At 50.9% G+C, this 14343-nt stretch overlaps 1 protein-coding gene across 7 annotated transcripts in view; it reads left to right on the top strand.

The window, feature by feature from the left end:
- The window catches only part of Eva1c (eva-1 homolog C), a 77569-nt gene extending 74423 nt beyond the window's left edge, over positions 1–3146 (top strand). For all 7 annotated transcript variants that reach the window (XM_085685749.2, XM_085685748.2, XM_085685750.2 and 4 more), the window contains one exon: positions 2576–3146. In XM_085685749.2, the coding sequence (XP_085541875.1) occupies positions 2576–2952 (377 nt within the window). In that variant the 3' untranslated portion in view covers positions 2953–3146. The remainder of the gene's footprint in view (positions 1–2575) is intronic.
- The last annotated feature ends 11197 nt before the right edge of the window (positions 3147–14343 follow it).

The raw sequence follows: 14343 nt of genomic DNA, 5'->3' as shown, positions 1-14343 counted from the left end.
CATCTGTGCCTACAGGCCTGCCTGTCATGACTCAATATTCAGCCACTGTCCCTACTGTTCAGGGTTGTGGTGTGTGTACATGTGTGTTCAGCCTCAGGCAAGCCTAATGAGAACTTTGGGGGTGTCTTTGGGATCTGGGAGCACAGCCAAGGCAACCTCGTCAGTTCTCAGAACAGAATTCTAGGACATCGGAGGAGCTGTATGAAGGAGGAGAGGTTTCATCACACATCCCAAGTCAGCTGCACGACTCCCTCAGGGCAGACAAACAGAGAGCGGCACAGGGCAGTCACGTGGGTGTGGGCTCTAAAGTGTCCCCGGGTCTCCAGCCCTGACAGGCAGCCCCGTCACATCCCTGAGTGCTGTCAGACCTGTCCCCAAACACTGTGTGCTTCTTCCTCCTGGAGGACTCCAGCCGAGTCCCACAAGAGAGGGACCCTAGATGGAGGCCTCTGCTGGCTTATCTGGGTGTGACTAAATTTGAGCTGGAGTTTGTGTTGACCCCAGACCAGTATCTAAAGAACAAATGGGGCCTAAAGGCCCCTGGCACCCATTCTGAAACTCCTGGGGTCATTCCCTCTAGCCTGAGATGGACTGGGGCTAAATTTAGAATACAACAGAAACACTCTGAAGGTTCTGTTCAACCACAACAGAAAGACAGCCTCATCTACAGATTCTATCTGTTCATCTCATTCTATCAAGAGATGATAGAAGAGGGTCCATTGGTTCTAGAAAATGGAGGAAATGCTTTCTGTGTAAAGTCCTGGGCAGTGGGCAGAACCCTGGCCTAAGCCCAGGTCCCAGTCAGTGGTGGCTTTGGAAAGTTCTAGGCTACATCAGGGGTTAGGCCAGCTCATCTCTAGGGTGCCATCTGCCTACAGTCTGGTGACTGTGTGGCCGTCACTCCATATGGAGAGGAAGTTTTATTCCCATTGGGACTGCTGAGAGCTTCTCATCCTCCCCAGCCTCGGCCACAGACCCCCACAGAGTCCTGTGGCAAGAGGAACCCCTGAATTCCAGGAGTAGAACCCAGACCCTGCCACTTGGAGAGGAAGGAGGGGGAGAGACCCTGATTTTGTGGTAGTGTGTGATTGATGGGCCCCAAGGACTCACTCACTCAATCTGATTAATCTCAATCCCTTAAAAACGGTGCCAGGGTATGACTCAGCGCTCCAGCACCAGCTCCAGCCCCACAAGTGTGGTGTCCCAAAGTTCAGACTTCAGTGTGGAATAAAAAATCCTTAAATAAATGTAGAGTAACAGATCAAGTTTGTGGCAGAGCGAGACGCTAACCTGAGTCTATGGTTGACAGACCGTGGCACTTTTGCTTGGCTAAGGAGGCGTGGTCTGTGAGTGACCTTTGGTCCTCAGAAACTTGAAGTAGGAGTGAGTTTCTGCCTGGAGCTGGCTCTGACCCATCCATGAGTAGCTAGGAAGTGAATTACGGCTCTTCCCTCTTAAACCCTCGCTTGAGGTATCAATTCCAACACATAAATTGTGAGGGGCACTCAAGCAGCATCTGAACAGCGTCAGGAGGCAAGTGTGACGTTTGGGGAGGTGGAGCCGGCTTTGATCTGTGCGGAAGCTAGAGGGAAGGTCCGACCTGATGCCCTGGTCTTGGTATCCTTTATGCTGAGTGACTTCGTTCTGAGAGTCAGCACCTCCAGATAGGCCATCTGCCACCACTCCCAGAGGTGAAAGTGGCCCTTCTCTCTGTTTCAAAGGACATGTGTCTCTGCGAGACTGAATCCTTTGTATACTTTGACTCTTCACACTGTACTGATAGCATGGCAGATGTGATCTATTGTCCCTTCTTCAGCCAAAATCAATGCTATTTCAGACATCTGGGTCTTAAAGAGAGTGGGCAGATGCCAGGCAGGGGTAGGGTCACAAAGTGTGGCAAAGATGAGTGAGTTACTCTCGGGACGGTTTGGGCCGCGGGAAGGGAGCCGGCCGGGGAGGTATCACTTTCGGGAAGATAAAGTGTCCTGGTTCCATCTCAACTGTGCGATCCCTCACTGCCAGGGACTCTAGCGCCCTGGAATTGAGAGACTCCAGTCCAGACCCCTGGGGAAGGACAGCAGCTGGGAAGACAACCGTCTTCATTGTTTTTCCCACAATAAAAGGAATGGCGGTGTGCCTGGATAGGGTTCTGGGCAGCTGAGAGGTACTGAGAAAATTCTGGGGACACCAAAGCCCATTCCAGGAGTCCCAGGATTCAGTCCTGGTTCTGCCTGAAGAGGCTGCTGGCCTTTGCGGCCTTCCCTCTGGGCCTCAGCTTGAGCATTTATAAAAGTGTTCAATCAAGGGCTCCCAGATCAAACCGATAAAGTTTTACTGGGACCCATTCAGGCCCTGTGCTTTACATATTGTCGGTGGCTGCTTGCTATGATTAGAATCTGACATGTCCCCCACAAGGTCATATTTGAATGTTTGTTCCCTGATAGTAGTGTCCTTTTGGGAAGAACTCCGAGTCTGCCCCACTTTGCCACATGACCCTGTTTGCTTCTCTGATAGGATGGATGGCAAATCCAAAATTAACCCTTTCAGACCCTCACTCACTCTGTTCTTCCCACAGCCCACCCGGAGAGAGCTGCCCTGCTGTTTGTGTCTAGTGTCTGCGTCGGCCTGGTCCTCACGCTGTGTGCCCTGGTCATCAGAGTGTCCTGTGCCAAGGACTTCCAGGAGCTGGGACAGGGACGGGAGCATCTGGTGCTAGCGAGTGACAAGGCTGAGGAGGACAGCCGGGAGGAGGCAGAAGAAGAGGAGTCCTCGGACTCGGAGTTTCCTGTGGAACTGCCCAGGTTTTGTAGGACTTCATATCCAGCCTACAGCTCCATAGAGGCCGCTGAGCTGGCAGAAAGGATTGAGCGCAGGGAGCAAATCATTCAAGAAATATGGCTGAACAGCGGCTTGGACTCCTCAATCCCGAGGAACATGGGTCACTTCTACTGAAAACCAGACACATCTGGATGAGATCACACTTCCTGAAGAGGGAAGGATCCAGAATGCCCTGTCTCCCCACCCCCTCTTGTACCTTCTATGAAGGAGAATCTGTCATGTCATCCGAGAAGGGTGAAACCGGAAAGCTGCCAAAGGGACGTCTCTCTGTTTACAGCACACCCCGGAATAAATGAGGAGGAAGAAGACTTGGTGTCTTGTACTTGTTTGAATGCATGTCTCATTGATAATTCTCTATGAAATTGATATTCACATTGACGCAGGTGCTGGTTCATGCATGTCCATGAGACGGTACACGGGTGAGTTGAGCACACAGGGGACCCACAGATAGTCATTACAGTGATGGGAAGTGGTGAGAGGGCTCAGGGAGTAAAAGGTGACTGCCACCAAGCCTGAACGACCTGAGTTCAATCCCCAGAACCTACAGTGTGGAAGGAAAGGACCAACAACACTTTAATTATACCCATAGGACAGAAAACAAGAGCTCACCAGGTATTTAGTAATTAATGGATTAGCTAACTAATTTATTTTATATGTTGAGGCAGCATCGCTCTGTTGGCTTGGAATTTGTGAGCTGAGGTCTGATGGCTTCAACCTCTTGAGTACTTGGTTTACAGTCATGTGACAATCATGTTACAGTCGTGTGCCACCATGCCCGGTCCACAGATGATTTTGAATTCTCAACGTTATTTGTTTAGAGCAGAGACTCACAGGATCTCTTAAGGGAAAGATGAGAAACTGCTCAGGCCCTGGAGGCCATGATTATTTTGGCCACCTCTGTACCTGAAGGAGGCCACATGTGATGGCTTCCGTCAGCTCCCATGGGACAGGTAAACACGGTGTTTCCGTCCACTGTCCTGGGGACACAGGGACTTGTGCACTGTGTTTGGTATAGTCTCACAGCTCACTTTTTTTTTTTTTTGAGACTGGATCCCACATGTAGTTCACGCTCTTCCTATCTAGTGAGCACTAGGAGTATAGGTGTGAGTCAGGACACCCAGATTCACCAGCTTAAAAAAAAGTCAGCCATCTTGGGGCCTTGGGAAATGGCTCAGTGAGCAAGCAGCTTCCCCTGCAAGCTCTGATTTGAATTTGCTCTCCAGAATGCATGCACTCATAAGAAAGGCTGGTGCCCCTCCCCCACTCACTCCCAGCCTAGCCATGGTGGCAAGTTCTGGGCCAGTGAGAGACACTACATATATTTAAAGGAGGGGGTGAGTGAGGAGTGGCACCCAAGGCTGACATTTTCACAGTATAAAAGCTAATGCTAGCTCAGGGGCTGCACACTTGCTTGGGGGCTGCACACTTGCTGGGGGCTGCACACTTGCTCGGGGGGCTGCACACTTGCTCGGGGGCTGCACACCTGCTCAGGGGCCGCACACTTGCTTGGGGACTGCATACTTGCTCAAGGACTGCACACTTGCTTGGGGGCTGCACACTAGCTCAGGGGGCTGCACACTTGCTTGGGAGTTGCACACTTGCATGCAAGAGGCAGGTTTAGCTCATACCTGGTTTTGTTCCATACAGTAAAAGTTTGCAGACTCCCGGGTCTAAATTTAAAACCATGTTGCTTCTGGTGGTAAAATCCAGTAACCAACAGCCTGGATAGGGAGCAAGTGGGGATGACTTTGAAATCTCTGTAAAGCGCGGGTACTACCTGCTGGGAGCTGGTGCCTGGAGCCAGTGAAGGGAAATCACGGTGCTTAGGAAGCATGCAGGATAGAATCTGTAATGCATGATTTAGAAGGCTGCCCCTAGTGGACAGGAGGCTCACAGCAGGGGAGCTGTGGCAAAGGCAGTTTTCGTTATTCCAAGGGGGTGGGGGAATTGTTATGCTGTAGGCTGTGTTTGAACATTTGGTCCCAGCAGTAGCTGTGGGGCATGTAGGACCTAGTAGGAGGAACTACACTAAGGGGTCAGGCTCGTGTGTCCCAACTGTCAGCTTCCTTGTCAATTGGTGCCCTCTGAACAGGAGACCCCACATTTCTGCTGCCAAGAGAACTTTTTCTCCAATCTGCCCCGACTTCCCTCAATGATAGGCGGCTGTAATGGGCATCTGTGCAAACCCAATAAACCCCCTCCTCCCAAGCTGCTTTTGGTCATAGTGTGTATCACAGCCAGAGAAAGCACACGAGGATGTGTGCTTACTACAGTGAGCTCTGCCTCTCCCCTCAACCCTACAGTAACTTGTCAAAGCCTGCAGGCAAGTACTGGCAGGTGAGGCACGGGGGCATAGCACATGGCTAGAAAGGGCTAGGTCAGGAAAGACATCATGTTGTCTGAGTGGAAACTAAATTTCTCTGGGGTTCCTGAGTCTCAGAGAACTTGAGGGATGTGGAGTGACGTATTCTAAATGTCACCTAAGAGACATTTCCTCTGGGTTATAGCAGACAATGAGATGGTGTCTAGTACCCAACTTTTCTTTTTTCCATTTGCATGTGGTGTGGCATGCACGTGTGCATGTGTGTGTGCAGTACACACATGTGTGCATACATGTGTGTGCATGCGTGTGGAGGCTTAAGGCTGATGTCAGGAATTATCTTCTGTCACTCTTCCATCTTATTCAGTGAGGCAGGGTCTCTCAATCAAATCTAGAGCTCATCGATTAAGGCTAGTCTTACTAGCCAGCTTGTTCTGGAGAGTCCTCATTTCAGCCTTCCGAGGTTGGAAGGACAGGTGGGCCCCGCGTCCATCAACACTGTATGTGGATCCTGGGATCCAAATTCTGGTCCTTACACTTCAGCCATGGTGCCCAAGTTCTCCATGTTGGTTTTGTTGCATCCAAAGAGACTCCTTGTCTCTTCATTTCCTTGAGCCCCGAGCTGTCGTCCTTGCTCTCAAAGTAGCCTCTTTCTTAGTCTGGGTCTGTGCCCAGCAAGTCTCTCCCAGGCTTGTGAACATAAGTGCTGTCAAATGATGTCTCTCTTCATGGGGCCAAAGAGAAAACTGCAGGAGAAGGAGTTCCCTTTACCAGTTAGAGAAAGCTGTGTCCACACTGACACGGCCACAGAAAATTCCAGAGTGTCTTTCCCTGAGTATCTGCCTCCCCCAGTATATATACATACATATGTACACACATGCATACGTACATACATATACATATACACACAACGTACCTAGTACACAATACACACATGCATACATATGTGCACACATATATACACATGAATATGTGCATATGCATATATGATACATACATACACACATATATAAATATGTGCATTCTCTCTTTTACACACACACATACACACTGACTCATGTATGTACACTCTTCCCCATACCCTTCAGGGTGCCTGCACGTCAGGCTGCTGAGGCATAGGTCAATCTTGTTTGTTTCATTGTTTGGCCTCCAAAGCAGAAGGCCCCCCTCTTCTCCTGGCCTCATGGGTCCTGCTGAAACTGTGTTTGGGGCAAGAATCCCAGCAGTAAAACCCAAAGCACGCTTGGATGAGAACTGGCTGCTGGGCCAGACTGTGAGGGGCATGGAGGAAATTCCCACCTGGAGGGGCACCCAGAGAGCTCAGAGTGCCCAAGGGCTGCCACCCTCCACGACTGTGTGTGTCTCTGAGCAGAGGAGTCCCTGCCATTCCCAAGCAGTTGGGCCACAGAAAGTTCGGCTGGGAGTTTTGCACAGGCCACCATCTTGGTAACCTTGTGTTAAGGCTGACTTTGAGAACACGTGCTGCCTGCGGTGACTCTTCTGGAGTGTCCTGTGCTCTTAGAGGGGATGCTGGGACCTTGGGGTGTCATAGTGTTTGCCACTGCTCTGGGGACAAGAAGTCTACACCTAGGACCAAGTAGGCCTTGGGAAGCCATGTGGACAGCCTCGCCGTTGCTAACACACCAATGAAATAATGCATGACACAGGTGCCCACCAGCCCACTTTCCCAGCCATGGAAAAGGTAGCTGTGCTTGGTTCCTACCTGCCCTCCTCTGTGTAGAAATGGCTCTCCTCACTTCCTCACAAGGATTTCTCCAAAGAGCAGTCCCTCCGGAAATCCCCTTCAAGAGTCTCTACTGTTGGGTCTGGGAATGCAGTTCTGTTGACAGAGTATTGGCCTAGGATGAATGACATCATAGGTCCATCTATAGCAGGACATAAAGCAAGTGTAGTGGTGTACAGCTCTCAGCTGAAGGCAGAAAGGTCAGATGTTCAAGGTCACATCACAAAGTGAGTTGGAAGCCAGCCCGGAATAGACGAGACCCTGTCTTAAGATACAATAGTTCCACTGGATGATGTCAATCCACTGTGTTAAGTTAGACACAGACACCTGCCCAAGTGCCACAGACAGTTCTGCCACTCATCAGCTGAGGTATGGGCAGACATCAAATCCACAGTAAAGCACCCCACACCGATGCTCACACACAGACGCTCACACACTGAGCTCACATACTGACACACTGATGCTCACACACCAAAGCTCACACACTGACGCTCACACACAGACGCTCACACACCGACGCTCATACACCGAGCTCACACGCCAAAGCTCACACACTGAGCTCACATACCGACACACTGATGCTCACACACCAAGCTCACAAACTGAGCTCACACACCGACACTCACATGCCAATGCTCACACACCGACACTCACATGCCAATGCTCACACACCGACACTCACACACCGAGCTCACACACTGACACACATTGACGCTCACACACTGACTCACACACCGACACTCACACATCAACACGCACTCTCCTGGGTATGCTGTCACCTGCCTACCTTCTAACCCTGATGCCTCACTCAGCATGGAGATGCTACAGGCTCACTCTCCTGGAAACTGCTCCCCACAGAGTCATGGCCTCAGGACTTAAGTCCCTTCTCCTGTCCTGGCCACACTCCCTGCAGTGTTGGTTTCTGTTTGCTTTGCAACACATGACTTATTCTGTGGCAGCTGCTACTACCAACGTTTTCTAGATCATCACCGCTGCTGTCACCTCCCTTCCTGTGTCCCCTGAGAAGATTGTGAAAATCTACAAGAACCTGGGGACAGGTCAGAGAAACCCACCGTCTTCCAGAGGTGAAAGAATATTCTGGCAATGTAAAGACCCAGAGCCAGAAGGTAAGCTTGATTGCAGACATTGGTCTCTAACTATTTAGTAATTTATTTGAAGTTTGAAAGCAATTCTATTGAGTTGAAAAGAAAAACCACATGCCAGACCAGCTGTGAACCTTAGCTGCTATCCAGAGGAGGAAGATGGAGACAGGAAAATCATGTTGTGAGTGAGCGACCACACGGCAGAGGCTGAGGTTGGGGTATCGCTCGGTACAAAACAGAGTCAGAGAGCCCATGATATCTCAGAAAGCAAGGCTAGGTAGGCTTTGACAAGTATCTGAAAGAAGGAAAAAGAGACATAACAAAGAAAAAGAAGAACTAATGTCCTTCTGAATGAGTGAGGAAAGTGAGCGGGGTTAGTAGCCCAGCCACATGGCTGTGACTCGGGGTAGCCATCCTGACTGGTTTTAGGAAATAAACCAGGTACATCTCACTCCTGTGTGAGATAGAAAATGTTGCTCTCAGACAAGCTGGGAACAGAAGGGTGACTATTAGAGAGGTTGGGGAAATGAGAGGGGTGGGGAAGGTAGCTAAAACGGGAGAGGTACAAGCTATGGGCTGCGTCTCAATGGCTAGAAGAAAGGATGTCCGTGTTTGCACTGTGAAGCTGTCGTATTGGAGGAGAAAGCCCTCTGAAGGTACTCCATCCAGATGTGCGACAGCTGTTCCTTTTCATCTGTCAGTCAAACACTGTATATTGTTCTGAGGCAGTGTCTTTTTGTGGTTCAAGGCTCCCTAGAAATTGTAACCCCATGCCTTAGCTTTACCACCATACCTGCCCTGGATTGTTATTTAATAGTTAATAATAATAATAAAGACTGCCACTCACTATTTGCTTAATCTTGCCAAATTGCAGCTCAATTCTGTTGGGGAAGCTGAAGTTGGCATTCTTAGAGAGCTGTTGCCTGAGTCCTGCCTGCAAGCACTTTAAGGCTCAATTAGTCTCACCTTTGCAGAGGAAGGCAGGAGCCTGACAAATTCTTTCCAGCAAAGCCCGGTTGAAAAGGGTCTCAGTCTGCTCCTGAAGGCTGCTCACAGCCTAATTGCATTTCTTTCCTATTGCTTCAGCAAAAAATCCAATTGAGCACTTATCTCGAGGTAGAAACACTGTCTTCCTGCTCTTAAGGGAACTGCCCGTGCGGTGGTGAGCTGAGAGCAGGCAGAACAAAGAGGGGAAGGCTGGTCACTTCCGACTGCATGGGACCCATGAATTCACCACACTTTCCCTAGTCCGTGCTCTTGACTCCACGAACCGAGTGCTTTCAAGAAAAGAAAACCAGAGTCTGTCATTTCCTATCGCCACAGAGACAGTCCAGGGAAGACAAAGGGAGGTGGAGGGGGCCTGTGTTCAGATGACTAAGCACAGATCTGACCTGGAAAAGACTCGTGTCCTTTCTGCGGAAGGGAGGGAGTCCAATTAGGGGCATGTATGAACAGATGACATTACCTCACTGAAAGAGAAAGGAAAATGCTCTCTCCCTACTAACAATGAACTTGAGAGAGAATGTGTTAACTCATCTGTGAAGAATTTGCGAACCCGGTGAGTTGCCTCTCTGCTCTGAGCTCCCAAACTTCCTTCCTTAGAACTTGAGCTCTGACCCAGTGCTGCCAGACCCTGGGAAAGTCAGGTGGGTGCTGGTCAGCTGAGGGGGAATCACGTGAGCTGACAACTTTTCCTCTGGAGTCTCCAGTCACCCAGCTTGTACACAGAGACAGTGTCTCCTTTTCTCCCAGTTAAAATCTTATTCATTCACTTTGTGTGTGTGCACCTGCCACAGTGTGCATGTAGAGGTCAGAGGTCAATTTGCAGGAGTCAATTCTCTCCTGTCAATATGTGTGGTCCAGGGATTATCAAGGGTCGGGGTCTTACCTATTGAGCCATCTCATTGGCCCTGGGGCAACTTATTCTTAGATGGATCGGGAAGGAGAAGTGATAAAATGTCACCATGCTGTGCTTTTATAGGAGGCTGTGAAGTAACACACACATCACACCATGGGTGCAGCCCAGGGCCTGTGCACAGGTTTCTACCCTTTGGGGACAGACGACTCCCTAGGGGCCCTTCTTAGCTGCCTCTTCCCATGATCCTCTGAGTTCTGGTGGGGCTACAGACCCACTTGTTGCTACTGGTACCTTGGAGTTGCTAGCCTTGGCTTGCTTCCTTATTCCGTCACCGTGGCTCACGAGAGTCCTAAAGCAAGCACTTTGCCAGGCTCGGTTCCAGATGAAGTCAGCCCCCTACAGCAGAACCAGCAGGGTGGCCTCTGTCTTGAAGCAGAAGTTCTCTCCAGTGTCCAGGAACAGAGATGCGACATCTCTCCCAGAGTGGTACCAATCGGCAGAGAGCGCTGAAGGAGGGCTGGGGTGGCAGTCCCAGGTTTTCTCACTCTCTCTGCCCACGACCTGTGCTCCCAGCAGAGCTTGTCTGAGGATGATAAATACCTCAGGAGCAGCCCAAAGCCTGGCAGAGATTGGGAGGTGGGGGGGGGGGGTGTTGGGAGAGTCCTGGTCTCTCAACTGTGCTCACCCAATGTAGGTTGTCTATGACATGGAGCTATACGGCTTTCCAGTTGTCTGCCCTGACAGGATGAAACCACAGCCCTGGACTGGCGTCTGGGGGAGAGGGAACCCCATCTTCCTGGTTGCGCTGTCCAGGGTACAGCTCCAGTGACAGGAAGCAGGGAGGTCATCAGTGGTCCCTGCTACAGGCTGACCCTGTCCCTACTGAGATCAGTGGGACTTTTTGTTGTTGTTTTGTTTTTCTTGGAAAAGTTTTTCCATTTACTCTACACCCTCAGGGCAATTTCCAGCGACTCTTAAGTGATGTTTTTGTGGTTTTGTGTAAATAGTTTTCAACAGTTACACAAATAGTTGCTTCAGAGGCAGAGGGTGTGGGGAGCTCTTTACAAAGCCCCTTTAGGCAAGACCGATGACATGCTGCAGAGCCCTGCGCTGCCTGCACTGAGCTGCTACAGAGGGAATGTGATACACCTTTGTGTTGGAATTTGGCATGGTTGTGTGTGTGTGTGTGTGTGTGTGTGTGTGTGCATGTTTGCAATAGTGCCTGAACTCAGACTAGCTAAAGGTGATTTTTTTTTAAATTTAAAAAAGGGTATTTTATTTTATATAGAGTGTTTTGTTTGCATGTATGTTTATGTACTAAGTGTATGCCTGGTGCCTGTGAAGGTCAGAAGAGGGCGAGGGTGTTGAATCCCTTTGATCTGGAGCTACAAATGGTTGTGAGTCACCATGTGGGTGCTGGGGCCCAAGCACAGAACCTCTGGAAGAGCAGCAAGTGCCCTTTATCCATCTCTCTAGCCCCCCTTTGTTAGTCAAGACAGGCTCTCGCTATGTTGGTCTGGCTGACCTTGAACTCATCCAGATCATACAGATCTGCTTGCCTCTGCCCCTGCCTCCTGGATCAAAGATGTGCATCACCATGCCTGTCTTATTATTGTTGTTGTTATTATTATTTATTATTATTATTATTGGAATGGGGCACTGAGGCTTAACATAGAGCCTTGAACACGTTTAGTAAGTGTTCTCCTGTGTTACCCTCAACCACAGCCAATTCTTCCATACATACCCATGGCCCTGTTTTCTATCAACGTTTTAATTATTTTCATACTTAGTACTTGGGCATCATGTGCTAAATCTGGTAGATACTGACCCCATTGATGAACTCTTGGATTAGTGGTTCTTTCCAAGCACCCCAACTCCACACATTAAGACAAAGCCAGGCTACCAGGTTGGCAGCTTCCTCTCCCCTTCCTCCCTTGTCTATGTCCATTTATCTTTTGTTGTTGTTGTTTGTCGAGACAGGGTTTCTCTGTGTATCTCGGGCTGTCCTGGAACTCACTCTGTAAATCAGGCGGTCTTGAACTCACAGAGATCTGCCAGCCTCTGCCTCCCCGAGTGCTAGGATTAAAGGCGTGTGCCACCACCACCCAGTTCCATTCATCTTTTTGTTAGTCATTTACTTATTCTACTAACTGCCAAGCTCTGCTTGTGTCAGACACTGAGCTTAGGACCTGGGAAGAGAGATGGCACCATCGTGGTGAGTAGAGAAAAGGTGGGGACCTGTAAGGGAGAACAACCCTCAGAGTCTTGACTGGAGGGAAAGAGCACCTCAGCATCCCCTGGTCTCCATCTCACCCTTACCCCAACCTCAGCATCCCCTGGTCTCCATCTCACCCTTACCCCAACCTCAGCATCCCCTGGTCTCCATCTCACCCTTACCCCAACCTCAGCATCACCTGATCTCTACTGCACCCCATTTCAACATTGTTCCTACCTCAAACCCTTCAGAATTGCCTGGTCTGTCTTTAACTCACCTGCCTCAGCATCACCATGGGAGACAGCCCATCCAGAGTGGCTCATTTCTGGATCAGTTCACCTAGAGAAGGAAAGGTCGTCCTTGGAAGTCAGTGTCTGCATCACTGTGGTGTTCTGTTCTCAGAACCTGGGTATCTGACTGAGCAAACGAAGTTGGGATGGCAGGGAACCCACACTCAGCACTCATTGCCTTCAGACCAGAATCCGTGAGACCACGCGGAAGGGGCGGGCAAGGGGGTGAGAGAAGCTGGTGTGCCTGCATTTCAGACAGGAGAGGAGTCATCTCTGAGATGCCTGGCTACTCTTGGGACTGAGCTGGTCCCCTGGCTCCCAGCACTTGACTCCCCCATTTCACACTAGGAGTCAGATATCCAGGGACCCCTCAGCTCTCAGGAGCTCCAGTCAAGGAAGTCAGAGACAGAGCCCATAGGAGGGCTATGGGTGCTACCCTGAGAGAGCACCACCAGGCAGAGATGATGGCAGAGGCTGGCTGGGGATGAGGGTGGGTGGGGCCATTCTCCTAGGACATGGTTCTTAGGACGTGGCTCACAGTTGCTCTGTTTCATTCTCCTGGCCTCTGCGCTCTGTCTTTTACCTTCTGTCCATGCCCACCTCACCCCGCCAGCTGTGTGGGTAGACACCAGGGCGCAGTGACACCAGGGGTCACATGAGAAGAGAACACAGCAGAGACAACATGCGGCTCCTGGGACGTGCTGAGGAGAGAACAGGGTTCTGGGACCATCGAGCTAGGTTGTCTCGGTGGGTTTGACTTTCCATCCTCAGACTTTCTCTGACCAAGCCCCACTGGCCTTTGCTGGAGGCCATGTGCAGCCTCTGCCCAAGGCTTTTCAATGGTTCAGGATGCCTAAAAAGATGGATTCCACAACTCTCCCCGAGTCACTGAGAATCCTGAGTGATTAGGCATCACGGCACGTGCTTGTGGTCCAGCTACTCAGGAGGCTGAGGCAGGAGCAGACATAACGTGAGTCCATAAGTTTGGGTAACATGGCTAGACATCATTTCATACGAAAAGATGCTGAGATGTACTTTGGGGGTGTGTGCCCTGTGGATCCACATCTTCAGCAGCTAGAGCCCTGCCTACCTCCGACCTGGGCTTCCACATGCTCATTATGTGGGCCTATTCTGCAGCAGGGTGCTTGACCCTAAGCAATGGCTAACAGGTCCTTGGCCACCTTGACCACCTGCTACCCTCACCCTGCATCTCTGACTCCCACGGGGACAGCAAATGGAGAGCCCTCGGGCATCCACCATACGTCAGCTTTGGGGATGCTGTCCTGTCCCAAGCGGTTTCTCCAGGATCTGTGAACTGCACACCACCGCCTCTGAGCCCTGAAGTTACAGGAAAGAGGAAGTGAATGGCTAGGCTTTTTACAGGATGGGAAAAGTCAGTGAGCAAGCCAGGCTTTGACAGGTGCTCTGTGCTTCACGGAACAAGGCGTCATTAGCCACACAGCAAGACTGACAGGAGTTGACATGGGTCTTTGTGTCAGCAGTGTCCTGGGAGCTTTGGCTGGAGCTGCATGTGAATGAACAGTGGCTTCTAAGTCACTGAAGGTGACAAGGAAGAGGCTGATGGCCGTGGTGTGCACGCACGTGGGAGACGAGCAGTCACTGGAGAGCAAGATTGTCCAGTGCTGTGACGGGAGGGCGGGGGCAGTAGTGCCACAGGAGGACGGGGGCAGTGCTGTCATGGGAGGATGGGGGCAGTGGTGCCATGGGAGGGCGGGGGCAGTGGTGCCACGGGAGGGCGGGGGGGGGCAGTGGTGCCACGGGAGGGCGGGGGGGGCAGTGGTGCCATGGGAGGACGGGGGCAGTGTGCCACGGGAGGGCGGGGCAGAGCAGAGACTCCAGGCATATGAACTGGCGGCTGAGTAGACTCGCTGTCCACCCATGGGCTAACCAGAAAAGTGGAGCAGGCGTGCTCACAGACATTTTTGCTCAGGGGCGCTGGACAGAACCCAGCAAA

The sequence above is a fragment of the Myodes glareolus genome, chromosome 2 (assembly GCF_982192425.1).
Source record: "Myodes glareolus chromosome 2, mMyoGla1.1, whole genome shotgun sequence".
NCBI lineage: Eukaryota > Metazoa > Chordata > Mammalia > Rodentia > Cricetidae > Myodes > Myodes glareolus.
The sequence above is the reverse complement of the archived record's forward strand: the minus strand, read 5'-3'. Positions and strand labels throughout refer to the sequence as shown.